Consider the following 25,060-nt stretch of genomic DNA (forward strand, 5'->3'; position numbering starts at 1 on the left):
TCCTGGCCACTTTCTATGTACGGAAATAGGCAGATTCCTTTTTATCTTGTAATCCCTCCAGATGTCGCCAGCTGCACAACTTTACAGCTGTGGCGATCTCAAAGGTCCATCAACTTACGTTGAACATCTACGTTTCAGAAGATGCTTTGCTGCACGGGACAGGTCTTATTTTCATGTAATCTTGTACATTTTGAAAGCAAATCTCGAGACCTGTAGTCCCAGAGAACCCTATATAACGCCGCTAGGCCGTGTGGTTTTCGGAGAAAAGACAGCAAGTCTAATATGCAGTCACCGTGCGAGAACTACTTCATGTCCGTATCTTTTAAAGAACGCCATTTCGCTGGCCGAGTGAAACGTACGAGTTTCGTCGCTCCCTATCACGAGGTTTTGATCCCCACAAGTTTGTCTCTATTTGCTGTCATATCGTTTAACATTAGGCTCAGCGGGGCTATTTATCGTGATTACCAGTACAGCATACCCGTCGAGAATCAATGCTCTCTCCAAGTCTAATTGTGTTTCTCGCCACGCTAGGCAGGCGTTAGTCATTTTGATTTTGACGTGGAAGGAACGTTACTGCATATAAAGGTGAACATTGGGGACACCGCTTTAACGGGTCGAGGGTCACTACATTTAGTTAGTAGAGATTATTGAGGCAGTATGAAAGAGCTATTCTCCGTCTTCCTAAGAATGATGGACAGGTATAAGAAAGCACAATGAAAAGTTTTCAATACAACGCGAAGACAACACCATTCTTTTCACTTATGCACTCTGGACACATTTTTGTGAACTTTCGTGCAAGTTCACCCTAGTTCCGGCAACAGTTAGCAATTTCACGTACGATTCTTCGACAACGACAGCGCTCTCGTATTTTTGCAAACCTTCTTGCTGCAAGACCTGGGCGACTATTTTTATCCAGTCCACATCTTCAATAATGCTCGAGCAGACAAATTTACTTATCCTCGTTACATTGTTTTTACACTGTTTTTGTACAATGTTTTTGGCTAAAACTTACACCGCTTTACGGTCGTTAGTGATTATTATTGTGATTTTGTCACACAAAATGATCAGGATCAGCAATCTCGTGTTTTTCTGACGACGTTGTTAAAATTATCCAGTGTCGTTCACACATCATTTTAATTTAGTGATAGAAGCGTTTATCATTCTCAAAATAAAACCTAAAACAGGCATGCTATTTCGCGTCCACGTTACGGTGAGAAATGTCCCCCATAGTGCTAATGCAACATCAGGCCTTAAAGTTCGAGAAATCTGGTCTATTTTGTCGAGCTCTTAAATTCTGTTTCTTTCTGAGAAAACAACAATATTCGCGCACAAATTTCTGAGCCCCACAACACAATAAAGAGCATATAGTACTGTCATGAAGTTCGTCAACACTTATTAGCACGGCGTCGAACGTGTCATCTGGCGCTCGTTTGATGACGTCAACGAAAAAGTCAGCCGGGACCTGTGGCCACGGCTCGAATGAGCGGCGACAGGCCGTTCCCGCATTCGCCGGCAAAGTCGTCCAGGTCGATGTCGTACACCGCCACAGGTGCCAAGGCCATGTTGCTCGAGTACGTCAGGTTCATGCGTTCCATAAGTGCCCGCTCGTCGGAGAAAGTTGCAACCTGGACAAACGTCATTGCAGGGTTTTCATCAAGAGCAAGGCATTCACCTAAACAAGAAAAAAACATGTTATATCTAAGAAGTAAATGATGGTGAGTGGGCGAAGCAGCGGGATCCTTCGGTGTTACTGTAAATCACCCGTGACTCTGACCACTCACTCGTGTAAATGAGTGACAAAGCGGTATACAGCTATCTACAATGTTTATTGGTCATAACTGGTATGTTGTGTTGAGTTGTGAATTTCGCTTTGCCTTCATTATTACTGCTTTGCGTTATCGCATCTAACCTGAAGTCGGCAAAGACAAACCTGCGCGCGCTCCTGTGGTAGTTGTTGGTTGCTACCAGCCATATCTATAGTATCATATATATCGAGATGTCATGTGCTGCTCAAGCCAGCCGTCCATGTTCGTCATTCATTTCTTCTTCGTCTGCTGCATCATCGTCATCTCGGCTGTGGCACTCACCAACGGCACCGACGGACAAGCCTTCACCTTGAGGAGCGTCGCCCCTAATATGCCACATTGTGCATTTGCCACATTGCCACATTGTGCCACATTGTGCCACATTTGAAACTGTACGAACAGTTTTGCTTGTGGGTATACTTTTGGTGAAAGGGCTAGAGTCAAAAGTTTTGACATTTTTAGTGAAAAATTCTGTAGATAGACTGATTAGAAGCCAACTAAGTAACAAATGAACAGACCAACAAACCAACGAACCAAACAAGAAACCAACTAACCCACTAACCGGCCGACTGACAGACTAACTGAGTGCAGAAACTCTGTTAAGCATGCTTTGTGTTTGGCATGATGACACTTGTGTGACACACGCAAGCAATGGCACTCTCTGCGAAAGTTCAAGAACAACCAAAATCCTTTGTGGATTGTGCACGCCTCCATCCCAGTATGGAGTAGCTGTTGTACGTTACATGTGTTGCGACTATGGATCCGTGAATCTCGATAAGAAGGCTGGGCTTTCGTGTAGTAATATAGTGGCAAAAACTACTATGGAGGCATGTGAAGCCGTAAAATGGAAATATGTTGTCGCCAGCACCGCTGTTTTATCACTGATCGTGACGTTACGGCACTGAAGCCACTGGAGTTTTACGTACGTACGTACGTAACTATGTATGTATGTATGTATGTATGTATGTATGTATGTATGTATGTATGTATGTATGTATGTATGTATGTATGTATGTATGTATGTATACATATGTATGTATACATACATACATGTATGTATACATACATGTATGTATGCATACATACATACATGTATGTATTGCCACCTGATATGCTTGCGTCAATACGCCGAAGAAGCTCGTCAGCTAGCTCGCATAAACACCAGTCGCCAACAAGATGAAGACGCACGACGTTACAACCTCCGCCATCGAAGCGTCACCTACCACCCTGGGGACCGAGTGTGGGTATGGACCCCTGTCCGGCGACCAGGCTTATCCGAAAAACTCCTAAGCCGTTATTTTGGACCGTACAAGGTTCTTAGACGTGTCACCGATCTTACCTACGAGGTATTTCCGGACGGCGCAGCGTCTTCTCGTCGACAGCTTCGGCCCGAAACCGTGCATGTCGTTAGGCTGAAGCCCTGCTTCACACAGTAGCCCTTGTTGTTCACGTGTTGCGACAAGCCGTGACATTGTGCTGCTGCTGCTGCTGCTGTTCGTGTTCTCCTGTGTTTTTATGCCTTTTGTTTTTGCGCTTGGCGCAAGCATTGGCGAAATTTCCTCATTTGCCCTGCGAGTACTGGCACTCTCCCTCTTTTGGTTCTCTGTATCTGCGTGTGTATGCCTTCATTTTTTTTTCGTTACGATCATCGAGTCGATGCTTTCAAAGGGGGGACTAATGCCACCTGATATGCTTGGGTGAGATCCGGGAGTGGAAGAAGACAAAGACGATCTGTCTGAGCTGCTGCTTGGCTAGTCGACTCAACGAACCCAATAAACCAAGTTTGTCTTAAGAAACGTGACAGTATGTATGTATGTGTGTATGTATGTATGTATGTATGTATGTATGTATGTATGTATGTATGTATGTATGTATGTATGTATGTATGTATGTAAGTATGTAAGTACGTATGTATGCCAACAGTGCCAACGTCCCACGCTTTCACGAATGTCGCTTACGAGCACGTTCTGGTTCTCCTTTTGACGGGCGACCATGAGGCACAGCGGGTGCGATTTCGTTCTCATCACTGACTTCTCCTGGCAAACAGACGCATAGCTCGTCCGGCCGGGTTGACGGGTCTGGTTGTCCCACGGCGCCGTGCCCAGGACGGGAGCCCCCAGCTGAGCGGCCGGTGCTACAAACGTCTCCGGAGCCACCTGCGAGAACAGTCCAGTCCAAGGAGATTTTTTTAAAATATTTTATTTCAAACCACCTTGGTCCGTGGTCACACCGGTCTCTTATTTTTCGAGTTAGTGCGCCTTCTGGGCGTGCGTGGCTCCATTGTATAGCATCAACAAAACTATTGTGGTCACACTCCAGAGACACACTGGGCGACTATACTATAGCTGAATTATGCCACCATGATCATTACTGGACAAGAAGTGGCATTGGGCTTTTAACAATTTTCAATTCCCTCTGCTACTTCCCCTTTAATGGTGAGCTCACTCCACAACAAGTTAATGATTCCTATCGCATCCTCACTGAACCGCCATAGTCGATCAGCAAATAACAGGCCGCGTTGCGAAGCCCGAGGACACCGGTCGGATTCCCGACAAAGGCGGCAGCATTCTGGTGGGGTCCAAATGCAAACCACCCGTGTGTATACAGGGTTAAGTGCCTGTTACGAATTGAAGATAGGTAAAAGGACCCTAGTGTGTCGTACTAAGCCCTATATCATGCTTGTGGCAAGTGTAGCTTCTGGAATTGATATTTTTATTATTTTTTACAGCGTTGTGAGACCCTGAAGTGATGCGAGACCTCGGCAAATGATTGCACGCCCGTGTAGCGGGTGTGTCTGCCTCTAGTTTAATTTGAATTTATTTTTGGGGAGAATTAAGGGGAAGACAACCTAGCATCAGCCATTTAAAGTCTAGCAGTGACCTTAAGGCGACTTAAAAACAACATGCATCACCTAGCAAAGGCCTAGAAACAAACCATAAAAGCAATCATATTAGTGTTCAAAATCGTACGGTATTGCTGTTTCAACGCCTGCGCAACTGAGTGCAGGATACGGCATTTTTTTTCTAAGCAGTTTCGCCTATTCTAAAGTCTATATGTTCGAACGCGTGGTTACACAAAGAAGGCGCGGGGCTTGAGTCTTCATTATTGGCTTCCGTTGCGATATTCTGCTTATTGAAAGCGCCGTATATTGGCCGACAGTGAACGACATGAACCGCAGGTACCAGAATTTCTATAAAACGATTTCGTAATTGCTATCACTTTAAGAAAAACAACATGAGCTTTACTACCTATTCAATGAGATTCGCGCCTTGTACCCTTCTAGTGGGTCGGCGCAACCAGCATGAAATCGATTCCGAGACCTTGATTAAAGCGGACATGATGGCCCAGAGTTGTGCTGTCAAGCGCGAAAGCTTCCCGCATTTTACCTAGATATGAGAGACGTGAGTACAGCGTATAAAAGAGCGAGTTCCGGTGAACCCAACATTGTGCAGTGTTGCGCATTTGAACATGTGCAAGTGTAGACTAATGGCTATACATTGTTAGCGGAAACGCCCGTTGAGGCGACGTTGTCATTTGTGGCATTCAAGATCACCCGGCCAAATTCGCGAGGCGATTTGAAAACTCTCCTGCATCATTAGGTTGAAAGACCAGCTGCTCACATCCATAGATATACCGAGGAGAGCGTTTGACTGACTTACTCAGTGATAATCGGAAGGGCCAACTTGTAGCCATAATATGGACAGTGCTCATTGTTCTCTCAGGGTTCTCTCTAGAAGGGGGGGGGGGGCGGGACAAGTTTTATCTTAATGAGTTTCCCTTTCTTATTGGTCGTCACCTAAGATCAGTCTTCTCAATGAAAACGACCGTGAAAAATAAGCGACGGTGTGCTGTTCACAATTACCTGCTTTTGGTTTCCAATTACCTGCCTTTGGTTTCCAGATTTTCTACAATAACGGCGGAAAGAGAACAGCTCTTTGAAGGCAAGACCATGAGCCTTCCCTGGCCATTATTTGTACAAAAACGTTCATGGATACAACTTTGCGCTTCCAGGAATGACTGGACAGGTCCAACTGAATAAAGGCATGGCGCAGACTTTGCGTACCCCCACCCTCCCTTAGTTGCCTATATTATGGCGTTGGAAGCCCCCTAACGCCCTCTAGCGTACACCTAAGAGCTGATCTAATAAACACTTGGGTGGTTGAGCAGTCAGTAAGTTCTGTTACTTTCCTGAAAGAACCTTAATGTTGGTACTACATAAAGGCTGGCATTAGGAACTTCACTTTACAAATAAAAGTAACCAACAGAAAGAAAACAAATGTACACATTTCTTCATATTAAAGGAAAAGATGACCTGTGATAGTCGAAGCAGCAATGTCGAACGCCATGATTACCGATTAGACGGGCGTTCCCCTTAGGACCGCGACTAGATTATACCTATGCCGCTTTCATCGTGGCCGACGCACCGAAATGCTGTATCCTAGACGCCAATCGTCGTCCGACTTGGGTAGGCTGCTGAGCGCCGCGTTGAAGACGTCAGCCGCGTCGCTGTGATCCCCGCTGCATCTGACGACGTCACGCATCGATGGGTTCGCAGTGTGCATGTGTGTTTTGATGATGATAAAGTCGACTAAACCAATGACCTTGTCCAGGCTGTAGACATGTAGCCGTGACTTCACTGGTGGAACGCTTATGATGACATCAATAAACTGTCTTTTTAGGTCATTGATTAGCTCTACGAAGGCGCCGCTGCCCGTTCCGGGGTTGCATGGTTCTCCCGGATAGTCCCAGTCCACGTTCACTCCCTGCGTGAAACATTAACGACCCAGTTGCATTACTGATCTTGGTGAAATGTTCCACAGCTATGTTTAAGAATGGCATGGTAAAGGTTACTGTGCATAACGGAAGTCTACTACACAGATCATCACCGCGTTTCCTAACGCAACACTTGAGAAACGCTACCTATGTGTTTCGGTTTTGCTTCGTGCGAGAGTTAAATTTCGAGAAAGTGACTTCTTCGAATGGGCGATGACTTGTTTATGCAGCTACTTAATGCAAAAAGGCGCCTTGCCCCACCGCGATAATCTAGTGACCGAGGTACTCGGCTGCTGACCCGCAGCTCGCGGGATTGAATCCAAGCTGCGGCGGCTGCATTTTCAATGCAGGCGAAAATGCTGTAGGCCCGTGTGCTCAGATTTTAGTGCACGCTAAGAATCCCAGGTACGAAATTTCCGGAACCTTCCACGACGGCGTCTCTCGTAATCATATGGTGGTTTTAGCACGTTAAACCACACATGTCAATCAATCAAGAAGGTGCCTTATGATAGTCACTGCATGAAAAAAATGAATTTCGCTCAGGTTACAACACATGGTAGTATTAGATTTCAAACTAATTACAATTTCTTAGTATTACTAATGACTTTGCCACAAATTCCTCAAACGATACTGAATTGAAATATGAATTTAAATACTCAATATTGTGGGCCTTAACAAAGGGCGTGACATTCAATCAGGCATTCCTGCCTTTTTGGCTTCTTCTAGACAGAACAAATGCACATTTTGTTATTTGTAGTTCTCTGAAATAAATATGAATATGAATATTATTCGAGACGTCGTTGGTAAGCAGCATCAATGACACAGAAATTAAACTCCAGGATGATAGCTATTGGGTGGATTCTCCACTGGGGACGTGTTTCAAAACAGCCTTTTTGTGAACTCTTTCACGCAAAGTACTCCCTTTTTAGCGGGGTACAGCGTTTTATTTAAAAAATGGCAACGTTTTTGCATAAACTTTTATCATGCAAGACGCAAATAATTAGCAATTTTAGTTCATAAAATTTGAGGTTGTCACTTGAGGTGACAGCCATTCAGTAAGAGTCTACTGGTCGCTTTCGGTGAAAGTACAGCTGTTCATTTTTACTGTCTATAGCGTAAGCTGCTCGCAGAACATGCTTTCCTGCACTATCAGCATAGTACGAACAGCGCATACACACACACAGACACACACACACACACACACACGCACCTTGTGGCAAGGTTCTGACAGATTACCATTTTTTTTCACTTTGATTGCCCTAGCTGCTGTACCGAGAGTTGATCACGTGAGCCTATAACGCGGCTGCATTGTATCGTACCTACTTACTCTGACGAAGGCCGTGTCACGGCTGAAACGTTAGTAAATACAATTTCCTTTTCAAATGTGCTATCTGCATTCACTATAGAAAATACCCAGACCTGACATGCCTTCCCTTCTATATATATATATATATATATATATATATATATATGTATATATATATATTGTTACGAATAATTATAGCGCCTGGTACTATATAAACTCTTTATTTAGGGCGAACTTGTGCCCGTAAACTCAAAGCTAAAAATGGTCAGCCTAGAATGCCTCTTGCTCGCTGACTCCAACTTCGTCGCTCTCTTCATCTGCCCCTCGAGTCTCGTGCCAGTACCGTGGCGTAGCATCGTGGAGCGTGCAGGACGGCGTTACATGGCGCGGCTTTCTTGCTACTTGCTTGGCGGCTTTTACGAACGCGAATTGTGGCAGCGTCTTCTGCGATGTTCGAGCTGTGGCATTAGTCCCCCTCCTAGCACGCATCGCCCCGATGCGTAGAGCCGGCTGACAGTTTCTAAACAATAGGACTGGTCCTTGTCTTAGACGACGGGAGTCAGTTCACTTGTTGAGTTCCTGTCGTCGTACGGTTTCATCCGTATTACATGTACAACTTCCGGGAAATTCCGGCGTCGTGTTGTGCCTACTTGACCTTCAGGGATCACTTCGTAGTTTAATGGGCCTAGCTGACGAAGAACCCTGTAAGGGCCAAACTAGCGCCGCATAAGCTTTTCTGATAGGCCACGTGCACGTACAGGCGTCCAGACCCACACTTGGTCTCCAGGAGAGTACTGAACATCCCTTCGTCTTAGATTATAACGGTGCGCGTCGATGTCCTGCTGTTGAATGATGCGGTTCCGTGCTAGTTGTCGCGCCTCTTCTGCCCTTTCTACATATTCGCTTATGTCAGGGTCCTCTTCATTCGTGCTGTTGACAGGCAGCATCGCGTCTAATGTCGTTATTACTGTCCGCCCATAAACAAGTTGAAACGGCGTGAAGTGGGTTGTCTCTTGTACTGCGGTATTGTATGCAAATGTAGCATGCGGTAATAAGGTGGCCCAAGTCCGATGCTACGTCCACATACATCGCGATCATGTCAGCAAGCGTCCTGTTCAGCCTTTCAGTTAACCCGTTAGTTTGCGGATGGTATGCGGTAGTTCTGTGGTCGGTGTGCGTTAACTTCATGACAGACTGTACTAGCCTGGCAGTGAACGCAGTTCCTTTGTCAGTTATAAGGACTTTAGGTGTGCCATGTCGCAGCACTATCTCGGTCACAAAAAACTGAGCCACTTCATTTGCCGTTCCTTTTGTGAGAGATGACGTCTCAGCCTACCGGGTCATGTAGTCGGCTGCTACAACTATCCAGCGCTTCCCAAACGATGACATAGGAAATGGTCCTAGCAAATTCATTCCGACCTGCTCAAACGGGATTTTCGGTGGCTTTATCGGTTTCAAAAGACCTGCTGGTTTTAGGGGTGGTACTTTGCGTCTTTGGCATTCTCGACATGATCTTACGTAATGCTGTACTGAATCCATCAATTTTGGCCAGTAATATCTTTGGCGGATTCTTGCCAAAGTCCTACTAATGCCCAAGTGACCTGCCGATGGGTCATCATGACACGCGTCTAAAATTTCCGCTCGCAGTGATGATGGTATCAGCAGTAGGAACGTTTCACAGGTGTGTTGAAAGATTCTCTTGTAGAGAACGTTGTTGCGGAACGCGTAGGAACGTAGTCCACGGACGAAAACTCGCAGTACATCGACTTGCTGCCCCTCTAAATATTGAATGAGCAGAAGTAATTCTGGGTCCATTCGCTGATCATGAGCCATCTCCGACGCATTCACAGCTCCAAGAAATGCGGAGTCTTGTTCATGCTCAGGAAACGAGGTCTGGACTGGCGCTCGTGACAAGCAGTCCGCGTCATTGTGCTTGTGGCCAGACTTGTAGACTACGGTGATGTCATATTCTTGTAGACGCAGGCTCTATCTAGCAAGTCTTCCGGAAGGATCCTTGAGGTTCGCAAGCCAGCACAGTGAATGATGGTCACTGATGGCTCGGAGTGGTCTACCGTATAAATATGGACGGAACTTACTGATGGCCCACATAACTGCGTGACATTCCTTTTCCGTAGCTGAATAATTATACTCAGCTTTCGAAAGAGTGCGGCTCGCATAATCAAAAATTTTTCTTCCCCGTTCTGCCATTGAACAAGAATAGCACCGAGGCCAACGTTGCTGGCGTGCGTATGAATGTCTGTTTTGGCATCTTCGTCGAAATGAGCGGGTATGGGAGGTGACTGCAAACGCCGTCGTAACTCAAAGAAGGCGTCTTCTTGCTCTTGGTGCCAGATAAATGGTACACCTTCCTTCATAAGCCGTGTCAGGGGTTCCGCAATCTTGGAGAAGTTTCAACGAAGCGCCTATAGTAGGCACAAAGCCCCACGAAACGTCGCATAGCTTTTGTCTCTTGCCTTGGGAAATTTTCAACCACAGTGATTTTATCCGGATCTGGGTGGACATCGTGAGAACTGACAATGTTCCCGAGGAACCGAAGCTCCCGGAATCCAAAGTGGCCCTTTTCGGGTTTGATCGTAAGTGCAGCCTTACGAATAGCGTCCAGTACCGTTCTCAATCTCTGTACGTGCTGCTCGAACGTAGTGGAAAAAATTACTACGTCATCAAGATAGACAAGACATGACTGCCATTTGAGGCCGGAGAGCACAGTGTCCATCATCCTCTGGAAGGTAGCGGGAGCAGAACACAAACCAAATGGGAGTGCTTTGAACTCTGGAGTCCGTCGGGTGTCACAAACGCCGTCTTTTCCCGATCTCGTTCGTCGACTTCTATTTGCCAGTACCCGCTCTTTAGATCCAACGATGAAAAAAAGTGAGCATTGCGCAGTTTATCCAACGTATCGTCGACTCGTGGGAGTGGGTACACGTCTCGCTTCGTGACGAGGTTGAGTTTTCTGTAATCAACACAGAACCGCATGGTGTTGTCCTTCTTCCTCACCAGTACTACCGGCGATGCCCATGGGCTTTTGGAGGGCTGCATGACATCGTCGTCGAGCATCTCCTGTACTTGATTCTTTATCGCCTCCCTTTCTTTCGGGGCTACTTGGTATGGATGCTGACATACTGGTCTAAGATGCCCTTCGATTACAATACGGTGCTTTGCTACAGGTGTACGTCCGACTTTCGATGAAGAGAAAAAACACTGCGAATTCCTTGATCAACTCCACAATCTGGTCTTTCTGCAGAGATGAAGCTCTCGGTCAATATCTATTTTCTCGAGGACACTGTCCACTGTTGAGGGCGTTGTGGGTACTTTTCCTAAGGTGCAAACATCTGAAACTTGTACGTAGTCGTGAAATGATGCTATGGCTGCTCCCTTCGCCATATGCTGTACCTCGTTGGTAAAGTTAGTCAGTAGCACATCAGTGTATCCGTTCCGCAGTTTCACTAGACCTCTCGCCACGCGTATCCCTTTTGTGAGTAGCAGTTCGATATTTCCATCAGCTAGTCCGGCATAGTCACGAAAAACGTCGCTTTTCACAGAAACTGTCACGCTGCTACGTGGCGGCACTGTCACACCTTCATCCACAATACGAAGAGACAAAACAATTGGTTGCTCCGCATGACACACGGCAACAGTGTTCTCTGTAGAGAAAGAAACTTGGGATTTCTGCAAGTCGATGATGGCACTGTTCGCTTGCAGGAAGTCCATGCCCAGAATTGCCTCACGGGAACATTCGGGGAGAACAATAAAACTGCAGACGTACACAAGGTCTTTTATTCCCACTCTCGCTGTGCACATTCCTATGGGGCTGACTAAATGCCCTCCGGCGGTGCATATCTGCGGTCCGGTCCAATGAGTGAGCACTTTCCTCAGCTTCTTTGCGAGCATGCTACTTATTACTGAGTAGTCTGCACCTGTGTCTAATAACGCTATGGTTTCCACGTCGTCGATTCTGACTTGTAGCTCGGATGTCACGTCACCATAACTGCGCTTGTCCGTCATTGTGTCAGTGTCGTCGACTGATCCGGTTAGCGATGGAGGGTTTTCAGTTTTCTGAAAATCAGCGGCCCTGCCTCCATAGGTCACTGCTTCTAGTTTTCCCGTCGAGGGCTTGGTGAACGACGCCTCGGGAAAGTAGATGATGGGTGTGGACTCGGCGACCTATTGCGCATTGGTGCAATCGACCGCGATTCATGTCGCTGAGTGTTTGGATATGCATAGCGCGAAGATAACTATTCTTCGATTTCGAAAGGGCGCTCACCGTTACGAGGGCAGGGTGCATTCACTGGGAAGCCACGTAGGCCGACCCGACTGTAGTGGCATGTCCGATAAAGATGACCTGCCTCCCCACAGTGGTAGCAGAGGGGCCGCCGGTCTGCCATGCGTCATACATCACTTTTGCGGATTCTGGCTTCTGGCATCGGCGGTGGCGTACTGCGAGGAAAGGTCGGTGGCATAACGGGAGCTTGTGCAAAGCTCGGGCGTCTCATGTCTCGCCGTAAAACTTGCGCGTACGACAGCTGTGGCTGAGGTTCCAGTTGCGTGTGGTGTGGCACCTGAGGCTGCGGTTGAATAATTGCTTGTCGCACTTCTTCACGTACAACGTCTGCGAATGATGGCATCGCTGGAGGACTTTGGAGAGTTGCAGTTTCTGGAGCTCCTCCTTAACAATAGCCCTCACCATTTCTCGGAGGACGTCAACGTTGGTGGGGAGGGCTGTTGGCTCCGCCCTGACTGAAGAGACGCTGAATTCTCTGTTGTACAGTCGCGCACGTTGTTGTAGTGTCCTTTCCATGGTCGATGCCTCGGACCGGAACTCCGCCACAGTTCGCGGTGGATTACGCACCAGGCCTGCAAAAATCTCTTCTTTTACTCCGCGCATTAGGTGCCGCAACTTCTTCTCTTCGGCCATGTTTTGGTCGGCTTGGCAGAAGAGCCGCGACATGTCTTCTATGTACATGGCCACGCTCTCTTTATTCCGTTGGTTTCTTGCCTGAAGAGCAGCCTCTGCCTTCTCTTTGCGGTCCGTGTTCGGATAGGTTGCGATTAGCTCTCGTCGGAAGTCGTCCCACGACGGCAAGGATGCTTCGTGGTTCTCAAACCACGTACGTGCCGAATCTTGCAGGGCGACGTAAACGTAACGAAGTTTTCGGGCTTCGTCCCAACCATTCAATCGTGCAACGCGCTCGAAGCCTTCAAGCCAGTCCTCGGCATCTTCAAAGGTCTCACCATGGAAGACCTCTGGTGTACGTGGCGAATCCACAATGAGGTGAGATGGAGATGGCATCGACTGGGTGGCCATCGCAGTGACGCTTGTGCTTGAGGTCTCGACAGGTCTTGATGGGTCAATTAGGAGGCCAAACTCGGGCTGCTCACCACGTAGTCGGCAACTCGTGCGTTGGTGCACAGGTGTCGATTCTGCTGGCATCAATCTTCTCGGATCTGGGCTTCTCTCCCTTGCCTGTGGTGGGCTTGGAATCATACCCAGCACGTCCACCAGATTGTTACAAATAATTATAGCACCTGGTACTATATAAACTCTTTATTTAGGGCGAACTTGTGCCCGTAAAGTCAAAGCTAAAAATGGTCAGCCTAGAATGCCTCTTGCTCGCTGATTCCCCCTTCGTCGGTCTCTTCCTCTGCCCCTCGAGTCTCGTGCCGGTCCCGTGGCGTAGCATCGTGGTGAGTGCAGGACGGCGTCCCATGGCGCGGCTTTCTTGCTACTTGCTTGGCGGCTTTACGAACGCGAATTGTGGCAGCGTCTTCTGCGATGTCCGAGATATATATATATATATATATATATATATATATATATATATATATATATATATATATATATATATATATATATATATATATATATATATGCAGAACGGTGCATGCTTCAGAGCATGAGCCGTCGAAAATTTGACACGTAGGGCTCACGTGCTTCAAAAGAGAAAAAAAACGAAGAAAAGTTGGCTACCTGAAGTGACCACCATGCTGGCATCAGTTAAATAAGCTTCCTCTCCCGGTTATATTGTTATGGTTTTCAAACAGCTCCATCATGCTGATTATCAGTCTCATAGTCGGCAAAGCGTATGGGCATTGTTGAATCAGCTTGGTTTGAATGTGAGGAATGTGGCCTTCCAGAAGCGTTGTTGAAGGATTTCTGTTCAGATTCCTTTTGCCTTTTCTGTTTATTTCGCTCGTTCCCACGATCGAAGTTTAAAATTCGTACGAAAGTTCTGTTTGTTTTCTTACATCTTAGCAAAATGTTTTTCCTAAGAAAAGCGGACATTCTATTTTACATGACAACGCATATATAAAAATAATGAACAACTTCCTTGAAAGTAGTTTTTCTAAATCAATTCATCATTAGCAAATTACGAGATCAAAGAAGTAATTATTTAGGTAACACATTACAGGAACAACAAATTTAGTCACTGTAACTGTACAGTGTATCTATGTTTGCCCACCACGGTGGCGTAGCGGTTAGGGTGCTCAAAAGCTGACTCGAAGGTCACGGACTCGATCTCGGTCGTGGCAGTCGCATTTTCATGCAGGCAAAATAGAAAAGGCCCGGGCACGTAAAGCGCTAGATAATTTTATTTGCATTATTTTGTTACTGAAAGGCCTGGAAGGTATCGACTGTTTTTTTTTTTAGTATGACGCTAAACTGATTCTGATGCACAGCGTCGCGATTGAAGTTCGCGCAATCACTTATCCATTGGATCTGTGTACGTCTTTTAGATCTGAAGCTAACGTCATGAGTCACACTGGTGAGTATGACTCTGGCAAATATGATGGCAGGTATACTGGCAACTATGATTCATACCGTCCATGGGTTAGTGAGGCTGCCCGAACTTGCCACAACCTTGCACAACAGTTTCTGGGTAGACAACAGCTTATCACTCTAGCAAGTATGAGGGCAAGTATACTGGCAACTATGAATCTTACCGTCCACGGTTGAAACGGGTTGTTAAGCTCAAGCCAAACGGACGCCACCAATCGTCGCCGAGTTTCGGGGTTACCGACCATTAAAGACAAATTGGCGTTGTCTTCGCGCGCTCCACCCAAAGCGAAGTACACGGAGATGTTGTTGCCCCGGTGCGAAAGTTGGCCATTGTAAAGCATTACTAGCAAGGAGTTCTTGTACGTCTTTGCACTCGGGTACTTCCACACGATGCTGCCGTCTTTCACGTCTACAGCATAGCCATACCAGAGTATCGCCGTGCAGTAATCGACCGGGATAAAGTCAGGGAGGTAGGTGTCCTGGAGCCGCCAGTATCTGAAAGCAACAGCATGGACTTCAAGTTAGCGCGCTAAGAATGTAATCTTGATCGCATATCAAACAGTATCTGAGGGCATGCTATGGCGGTTCGTGTCGCGTACGTAGTTAAAGCTCGCAAAAACTCTATATTTGAAGCGTATGCGTTATCATTCTACCATCTGCATGTGCTACAATGTATGCCTAGGAAACCTTCCTTTTCTTTGCCGCGAATTACATCAAGTGTTGAGATTAGTAATCTTCCGTCTTACCGGCGTGTGACCAACACCTGAAAGCTGGTGCCTTGGCTGTTCCAGCAAGAGTATTTTAAAGCGTAGGACAAACAGCTTCAAAAGAACCCTTTTTGTAGTACGACCCTGGTTGGTATGTCTAAAAAACATGATCACTCCGAAAATGGAACTTACGAGTTAGGATCAAGAGGAACCGATAATCTTCAAATATTCCAACCATTCGCGACAACTATGAATTCAACTCCGAGGCACCGCACTGTGACACTAGTAAGAATTCGCCCACATGCGTCTGCATCCGATCAGGACTTGGATTCCTGTGAACGGATACTGTAAGATCGTATTGTTTGCTTAGAAACACGCCTTCGATCGGAAAGCAATCAAAGAAGAATATTCGAGACAAAATAGGACCAAATTAGAGAATTTTCATAGGCTTCACGCGGCTCTGTCATGAATATTAGTCTCACCCACGTGTAAAACGCTTTAAACTATTCTTATTACTTGCACTCACAAAACAGGCCATTGAAATGCATCAATGAAAGCAATGAGGTCTAAAGTTTGCCCACCATTCGCTCTTTGTCTGGTACAATAGGTGAACGTTGAATAAGTAAGTGGAAAAAGCTAAGACCCATATCGCGAAAAAACCGTGTGCCCGTTAAAATTCATCGCTATGCAAAGAAATATTGTCATTCTTGCATAAAATTGGGCATCCAGTCCATATTTCACACGTAATCTTTTTCCCAGACGTGAGACACACGATGAATTTACTGAGGCGTCTGCTGGCAAAGAAAGGCTGAAGCCTTTATATGCCACCTCAGTTCCAGAAGTATTTAGGAAATGCTGGCTCCCTCAAGGAACTCCACAAGAGAAGGAGGCATGAGAGCCTTTTGACGTGAGGTTAGGAAATGGTCCGAGGGGCCCGAATACAAGCCTGATTGCTGACTTAGTGCATAATCTGACACTCACTTAGCGTTAAAGACGCAGATGACTGGTCGCTGCTGTATGTCCTTTGTGGTCGTATTCAGAGACTTTCCCGTGGGCACTGGGGCCGACGGCGCAGGGGGCCTTTCGTCCGGTTCCATCTCCTTGCTGCAGAAATCTTGTATGGTCTCTCCCGGTTGCAGAAGAAAGCCCTCATCAGGGTCAAAGGTCACACGAGGTAAACCAGCAGATGTCTGTTACAAAACACAAAACGACAAGCAGTTATTATAATACTATAGTTTCAATATGTCGCGTACAAAAAACTAATGGTGCGTGAATGGTAATGACACATAAAAAGTACAAAAAAGTGCTCGTTGACGGCAATATTGATTGCCAAGGAGAACGGTTCAATATACTGCAGTAATAAAAACGAAGGCATCAAAGAGGACTAACCAGGCAACACATGCACTGGTGTTACGACAACGTTCATCGAAGAAAGTTCCACCCCCTCCTGGTCATCCTATATTTCGCAAATTTAGTTCCTTACTGCACTGCTGGTTACAGCTCACTTTGCAACAAGATGAAATTGTTAGGTATTCAATTACCAGAAAATATAATTTATTTACCCAGACTGTTGCAGTTTCATATTATTAATTGATGAATTTAAAAATTGTAATAAAATGTATTGCGTTCCGCACAGCACTGATTCATTCCGCATTTCAGTTACAGTCTCCGCCATCGATCGCGTGACCCGTCTTCTGCCTTACGAGGTTCCTACTTGCCCATCGCTTTGTCAGACAACGCATTCTATAGTGAACGTGAACACGGGCTCTAAGTCAGCAAGGCCAATGTCACAGTAAGAAGAATTAATACATCCTTACGCTAATCCTGCCCCGTACTTCAACGCCTTGGTGCATACATTTAGGGGCGAAGCTTCTTGAGTCGGGAATAATTCCCTCCTCCGTATTTATCTAAAATGTAGTCAGTGCCACCTTTAGTTTATGACTTGGTCAATAGATGGTGTTGTGTGCATATGTCCTTGGAATAATATAACTAGATGGTTTTAGTTGTTTTCAGAGCATATTCACGGAGTGAATGATGATGAGTGGTACCAAGCGTCCGTAAGTCTGTCTGTTCACCCGTCCGTCCATCTGTCCATCTGTACGTGCTTCCGTCCGTCCGTGCGTACGTCCCTCCATCTGTCTGCCCAAGTTTCTTTCCATCCTTCTATCCATCTGTCTGATGGTTCATGCTTCCGTCCACCTTTCTATCCATCCGTCCGTTCACCTGTCTGTCCGTTCGTGCTGCGTTTGTCTATCCATGCGTCCGTCTGTGCCTCTGTAGATCCGTCTGCGTGTCTGTCCTCTATGCTTCCAACTGTCCCGGAATTCGACTGTTGGTCCGTCCGTCTGTACGTCTGCCCTTCCCTCTATCCAGGCGTGCGTGCACCTGTGTCCATCTGTCCGTTCGTCATTCCGTTCGTGTGTCCGTGCTTCCGTCACTCCGTCCGTCGGTCTATCCATCCGTGTGTCTGTGCCTCCGTCCGCCTGTCTGTCCAGACGCACGGACGGATGGACACACGGACATATGAATGGACGCTTCACCTTAGTCATTATTCACACTATGGATATGCTGTGCTTCTTTTGTTGTATTATGTTACTCAAGAAATTTAAATTGGCATTTCTGCAATCTAATCGATAAACATGAAGATGGCTTGTGTCAGAGAAGCTTTGGCATATGTCTGCATACTGTGTATTGGGTAGTATGCTTTACCACGAGCAGTTGCACGCGTGATATGAAAACATATAATACGCTCAGTAACGTATGTGGCTTTTCTAATGAGTGACTGGCTTTAAACTCTGACGTTCTTATGACAATCACATCTTATGCCCCACGATAATGCAATGTTGTATACCACAATATTACTGTGATATTACATGTACTGTGAAGCATGTATTCAGCATTCAGCATGCGTGTGTTGTGTGTTTCTAAAACATGAACGTGATTTTCACTAAATTTTCAAACGCATAAAGTCATTTTAACTATATTTTTTAGTATAACATTCGCTTTCTACGTTAACGAACCCAGATCTATCCCCATTCTGACTCAGAAATATTTATTATTCATTTTACTTAAATCTTTTTTTTTCGATTTCACGGTCACGCACAAGATGATTTCCCACTCACAACCAACAACGCACACGCCAACGCCAACAGCGGAATTTCTGGGAAACGGACTCTTTAATGCTTTCGCGTTCACGGAATACGTGCCTGTTCTTGCCACTCCACCAAAAAAGTCACGTTATACATTGTCTCACCTTCGGTATGGTAAAAGGCGAGGACACGCCGGTGACCCTTGTAGCCACACCAGGGATGACCATGGAGGTCGGCAATGCCCTTCCCGGGCGCGTGAAGAACGTCAAGAACACGACCATCGGGATGAGCGCTGTGATGAAAACTGTTGAGGACAGCATCCACAGCAGCTGCCACCAACGACTGTTCTGGAGACCTGCGTATGACTGCGACTAAAGCGCAAGAGACAGCTCCTAGAATGTCGCCATGGTGAGAGGTTGGGTTGGACTCGGGAGAAACAATGCGTTAATACAATTGAAAAAAATATAGTCGCATAGCTAACTGCAATGAAAACGCCGATGAAAGAGAAACCTCTCCTAACAGCTTTCATATGATTACAGTGATCATATCAGGAGATGGCGTTTTAGATGCGAAGTAGAGTATTCCACAGCCTGTGTCCCTCCCTCCCTGTCGCGGCATCCACCCCCACTGCGCATGCACATCTACTCTCTATCTCTCTCCCCCCCCTATCTTCCCCTTCTCCCTCCTGAGTCAGCGCAAAGGAAACAAGACGATTCCTCAGTACACGCGATCACTATGTAGTCTTTGGTGGTGGGTCATGCGGCGTTCCACACTTCTATGAGACAGAGCGCTTCTGCTTTAGATAGCACGGTATGACGTTTGATGTCTCACGCCTGTGCGTGGTGGGGCCGGCTGTTTATGAGGGCTATAGTCAGGCTTACCAGCAGCGTTAGTCAAGTAGAGGTTCTTAATGTTGGCGCACCTGCTTAAGACGACGTAGATGGGCTTCTGTGGGTGCCGTTCACCATATCTTTGCTGCTTCGCGTTCACGCATGGTTCCGTTTAGCGAAAGATGGCACGATATTTTACCTGTCTTTATTTCCCCTTTCCCTTTTTTGAAGCTCTCTGCATCTCGTGAGACTTGACGCTGCCTTTGCGATCGGTCCCGCTTTGACCAGGCGATGGTGTTAATTGAACACTTCATCATACGACGCCAATCATCAAGTGATCGGTGGTATTACGACGTGATGTCATCCTGGCTTCATCTCCACTTGATAACACAACTGCTGGCGCCATCTCCGTTCACAGTGCCACCGGATGCTGAACATCTATACTCATGCAACAATCACCTATATATAAGGCTTTTTTTTTCCAACCTTAAAGCGGATCTCGTATCGTTGGCCGTGTATCTATCATCGCGTCGGCATTTGTTTGCGAGCACAATCTGATAATCTGTCGTATATATGTTTTGGATACACGTTCTGCTTACACTGAAATATTTACATCGAAGAGAGCCAGTCTCGTTTGCAGTAAACGACATGATATATGGATATCATGTTCGACTTGGCGTCAACAGCGTTCACCGGCATAAAAAACGAAATTCACAATTTATGGTGACATATAAGACCACGCTCTCAGGATAGGCTCAGAGATGGTGCTTTCGATTAGCATACTTTCAAGTTCTTTCGTGGTGGATGACCACACCAGTGCCATATTGTCGCTTTGGATGGCGATTTACGAACAAACTCGCCGACAGGAGCTGTACGCGAATGGTAAACTTGGGTTGTGTGTCTCATTCTGGTATTCCGCATGGCAGACCAATATTTAGTAAAACGTTATTAGCAGGAACTAACAGACAAGAAAAAGGAGCGTTTACTTCTAGCACTTTTTAGGCTCCCTTATTATTTTCAGTTTGATAGCAGCGCACTCATTCGTAGCATCAGTGTCAATGATAAAAAAGAAAACTTAGTTTCTTTATATTTTGATTGCTGTTGGGAAGCAAGAATTCTAAAATCCTTTTCTGAATTTACAAAACAAAATCCCTTACCACCACTAAAGAAAAGTGCATATGGTAGTACCGACCTAAACAGCAAGGGCTGCACATGCATTGGCAAATATAGTGTGTCAGACATGGCGCCGTGATGCGGTAGTGCAGAAGTGCGGATTTGCCAATCCATGATTTCTTTGTTATTGTGAAAATTGCTATATAGACACTCTCGCCTGGATATTGCCGCTGACGTCGAAGTTGGTGTCGAACGTCATGCACCGTATATGTATTCGTTTCTACATATATGAAAACGCAAGACACAAAAAAATCCAGAAATAAAGACTCCGAAACGCGGAATCGAACGTGGGACCTCCACGTCGTCAATAAGAGGCGTTAACCACTAAGCCACTAAAAGGTTTTTTTATTACCTGTTTTTCTTTACAGGTGTTCACACAGAAACATGAATGATAAAATACACTTGGACCAATGTTTGATCCGAAGTGCTCACATTAAATTTTTTTCAGGTCGCACGATTCCTCTAACATTGTTAGTCAGCTGGGAGGTTCTTGTTGTTTATACACCTCATTTATATTCCGGATATTTGCAATGAAGTTCTCCCGGACAGGACGTATGTTCTGGTCAAGATGTCTGTAAGCCATTGTGGTCTGCCAGATGCTGTGAAGGCTAATTAACATAACCATGTCGTATGGTATGCCATCATCATCATCCACACAGAGAGAACGAATGCCATGACTTGTAATGGGGAGATCTTTTTTCAATGTTCTTTGAAGGATGTCCCAATCAAAGACAGCGTCCCAGCAATGAATAAACACATGGTCTATTGTCTCAGGTGTTTTACAAAGTAAACAATTGGTTGTCCATGGTACATCGATTCCCTTGTCCGCTAGCTACTGCTTTACGGGGAGAGTCCCGGAATGCAATTTAAAAAAAGAAAGTTGTTGCCCCTGTTTTTACTTTCATCCTTTTGACCCTTTTCAAAACGTCCTGTCCGGGTCCTCCATTGACCATAGATCTGTACAAAGGTGTTGGGAACAAGACATCACGGAGATCCCTGTACAGATTTTTTCGCTTAACAGTGGCAAGATATTCCAGCGAAAAGCGCACTTTCAAAAACTCAAAAGGCTGTATAACTTCTCTCAAAAAACCAGCCACATATCGGCACATATCACTGTTTGTAGACACAACAAAACCCGGGATGCGTGATGACAGCCTTACTTTTATCACTGCTTGCAGAAATTCGTTTCTTTGATCGCGAAGGAAAATAAACCTAGAGAACACTTGTCTAATAAATAAATGACATAAACCGAGTCCGCATTGCTAACGGACTGAAATAAATTAGACCGGCTTGTACGTTCCCACGGCGATTTCCACACAAACACAGCAAAAATCCTGTGAAGCTTCTGAACATTGACGCGTGACATACAGATAACTTGCATGACATACCAGATTTTCGATATCAAAGCATGTTGCATACAGTCGCACGTGTGAATATAGCCAGATCCCGACCACCCCAGGCATTTGTTTTTTGCGTTAGGGTTTCTGCTTCACCTTTCCAGTAATCCGCGTTGTCGCGATAACTGTCCAAGGGTACACCGAGGTACTTTAGGCGTTTGCTTTCCCATTTTCTGTTAAGATATACCTCGGGCCTCACATCCCAATTGCCGTACCAAAAGGCAGTTATTTTATGCCAGGTAATTACATTGCCCGTCATGTCACAAAATTTATTTTCCATGTAAACGACTTCACATATACTTGGTCTATCTTGGCAGAGTTCTGCCACATCGTCAGCATATTCGAGTAATTTTATCTCCGTGTTCTGTAACCGAAAGCCTTGCAAACTTGAGTGTTGAACGATTGATAAGCAAAAGGGTTCTAGGTAGATGGCGAATAACAATGCTGAGGCCGGGCATCCCTGTTTGATAGAGCTTAGTGTTTCAATTTCTTCACTGAGCTGCTTATTGACTATCAACTGCGTTACACACTGTGAATATGCCATCTTCGAACTATCAAAAATGACGTCACCAACTCCCACATGCTTCAACACACTGAACAATACTTCATGGGAGACACGGTCAAAAGCTTTCTGGTGGTTTTGGGACTTCATATGGTGGTTTTGGGACGTTAAACCTCACAAATTAATTAAAAGCTTTCTGTAAATCTATCTGCATGATTGCTATTCGTTCTTCAAAGGCGTCACAAATCTCTAGTACACTTCTTACGATATGTATGTTAAGGGTCGCAGCATCACCACGAACATACATATAGTAAGCCACTAAAAGGTACCTACTTCAACGTTCAAACGGCAAGTTATTTATATCTACCATTTACAGCTGTTGGCGAGCACCACGGGAGGGCGGAGCTATCGTGTTTTCAGCATTATCAGCAAGATGGCGCAATGAGCGCACAGCGGCTCTCACGCGTGCTTGGGCCCGTGGAGGGAAGGGGAGTGGTCGATCCCTTGCGCACCCTTATCTCCCGGCGGGGAAGATCATACATCTTGGCTGGCGTAGGGCTCACACTGGAACGATTCTCTTGTAGTTATGGGGCACACAAAGGTCACTGAAATTGTTGCACAACCTCTGTTTGCGAAAAGGGTTCGCTTTTCAGACATAACGAAGTAACAACTGAGACGCTTATTCGCGTTGATCTGCACCTTTGAGTACGTTTTGTGTGTCTTTTGTGCGTTAAAACGTGGGGCACGTTTCGATCTGCTTGCCATTCTGTGCGTGACCTTCCAATTTGTTGCTAATACGTTCAGTACTTCGTCTTTGTGGCAAAGCTGTGACTTTTTTCTTGCCTAAAAATGCATTGCAATAGCAGTTAAATTTGCTCAGTAAATGCGAACCATGGCACAGTCACAAGTAAGATTCTTAAACCTCAATGAAAGCGGGAATTTTAATGGGCTTTCTAGAAAGAAGCGATATCACTGACTACATGGCTTCGTACTATAAAAGCACAGGCTTGGTAAGTGAACAGCACTGTTATTCTACGAAAGTGTGAGACAAGATACACTCAGTATTGCTGAGATAGTGGCTCTGGATTTATGCACTGGAGTGAATCGAGCTCAATTACTTTTGGACGCGAAGCAGCTTGTGATGGAGTTCACTTCGGTGGTGTGTGGCGGGACCACAACACTGCGCATGCGCAAGCAGTGACCCAAGCACTGCAAGAACGCGTTCACGCGCTAGCACGTTGCGGCCTGCGTAAGGGTCTCGGTAAAGCGCTGGGGCCTTTCTTCCTTACACTCTTTCAACAATCACGTGATAGCGCATCGGGGAACGAGATTCTGCAAACGCGCGACGAGTCGACGTGCTCTCGAGTGCCGTGTTCCAACAAGAGTTGGTGTCGAGTAACAACAACAAATACTATATACAGCGAAATTATGATGTGCTCCACTTGAGAGGACGCGCTACCATCTAGCAAGGTGCCCGTGATGAAAGGAACTTTAACCCACGTACGGCATCGCATACTACTCGTGGTTTCCTTTAGTGGGAGATCGTGTAAATTTTTTTTTTGTTTGACGCTTGCACATCCATTGTTGCCTCTAGTGCAATGCGTTCCCTGGTTGGACAAAAAAGAGCAACATTCTCACAAATAATCTCATATGTTCGCAGAAATAGACATGCAAGCTAGCATTACTGCCTATCTATCTACCGAGCTTCCAATCCAATTTGCCTAATTCCAAGAGACTATGTACCGCATTATTTTACGGTATCCTGCAGCACAAATTGAGCGTGTCGCTTGGGTCACTTCTATATTTGGGAATGCACCGACATCACTTCGCAAGCAAAGAGGTTCGCAAGTGGCGACGCTCAAATTAAGGCTGTTTTAATTTCGTTTCATTAGATAAACGAGTTTGCTTTCGTACTATGGTGATGCAAAAAGGTTATTTTTGTATTCGGAGGTGGTGTTTAACAACGTGGAAGCGATGACATTGGTCTGGAATTTTGATTAATCTAACCAATAGGTGTCGTGTAATGCACCACGGACCAAGCTTGGCCAGGGTATTAAGCGCTCAACTTTATAAAATCAATTTTTTTCTCCTCATAAGTACTATAATTCCGTATATCAGACAATAGATGTAAGAAACATGCGAAATTACACTAGGCATGCGGAAACAAATCAACATAAGGTGAGACCTCGCGTATATCGCTATAGAGGGCCCATTGTGATTGAAACCTACATTAAGGTTAGCGCAATAGGAAGCGTTGTGCTAGACGACTGCTGTGGTTTTGAAATTCGGAGGCTAATAACTTCCATGTCCGTGCACCAATAGTAATAATCGCTGTTTTTTATGCGTTTATCTGAGTATTAAACATCCTATACAACGTCCAACGGGGCTTAATGCAGACTCGATGAGCAGCGATGCTTCCGCGAAACGCGAAGCACCCATCACGTGCGCCCTCTTCAAAACAATATTACAAAAGAAGACCACAATGGCCAGCGCCTGGCGTGGGTGGAGGCGCTGGTCCACTAATATGGATCGAAACTCGGTGCGTTCTAGGTGGGCGCCACCAGCCCGCACTATGGCGGATGGTACCCAGCCGCTGTCGTAAGCGAGAGCCAAACAGTTAATGAGATCACGTTTTGAGCCCGGGACATAATCCACGCGGACGAAGGTGCTTGCATTAGCAGC

At 45.8% G+C, this 25,060-nt stretch overlaps 1 protein-coding gene across 1 annotated transcript; it reads right to left on the reverse strand.

The window, feature by feature from the left end:
• Positions 1-1,451: 1,451 nt before the first annotated feature.
• On the reverse strand, positions 1,452-18,703 carry LOC142774275 (chitinase-3-like protein 1). The gene is made up of 6 exons (XM_075874668.1): positions 18,641-18,703; positions 16,369-16,577; positions 14,845-15,175; positions 6,230-6,568; positions 3,764-3,961; positions 1,452-1,625 (listed from the first exon to the last, which is right to left on the reverse strand). Exons 1-6 carry the CDS (start codon positions 18,701-18,703, stop codon positions 1,452-1,454), a joined length of 1,314 nt encoding a protein of 437 aa, XP_075730783.1.
• Between the last annotated feature and the right edge of the window lie 6,357 nt (positions 18,704-25,060).

Source organism: Rhipicephalus microplus, chromosome 10, assembly GCF_043290135.1.
Source record: "Rhipicephalus microplus isolate Deutch F79 chromosome 10, USDA_Rmic, whole genome shotgun sequence".
In the NCBI taxonomy this organism is placed as follows: domain Eukaryota; kingdom Metazoa; phylum Arthropoda; class Arachnida; order Ixodida; family Ixodidae; genus Rhipicephalus; species Rhipicephalus microplus.

Bases quoted from the DNA above. Each gene is read 5' to 3' on its own strand.
- LOC142774275 (XM_075874668.1), bottom strand. From the start codon at position 18,703: ATGGTCATCCCTGGTGTGGCTACAAGGGTCACCGGCGTGTCCTCGCCT. The intron at 16,578-18,640 runs GTGAGACAATGT...GTTTTGTAACAG, and splicing joins CGCCTTTTACCATACCGAAG to ACATCTGCTGGTTTACCTCG. The intron at 15,176-16,368 runs GTGAGTGTCAGA...TGTTGCTTTCAG, and splicing joins ATCTGCGTCTTTAACGCTAA to ATACTGGCGGCTCCAGGACA.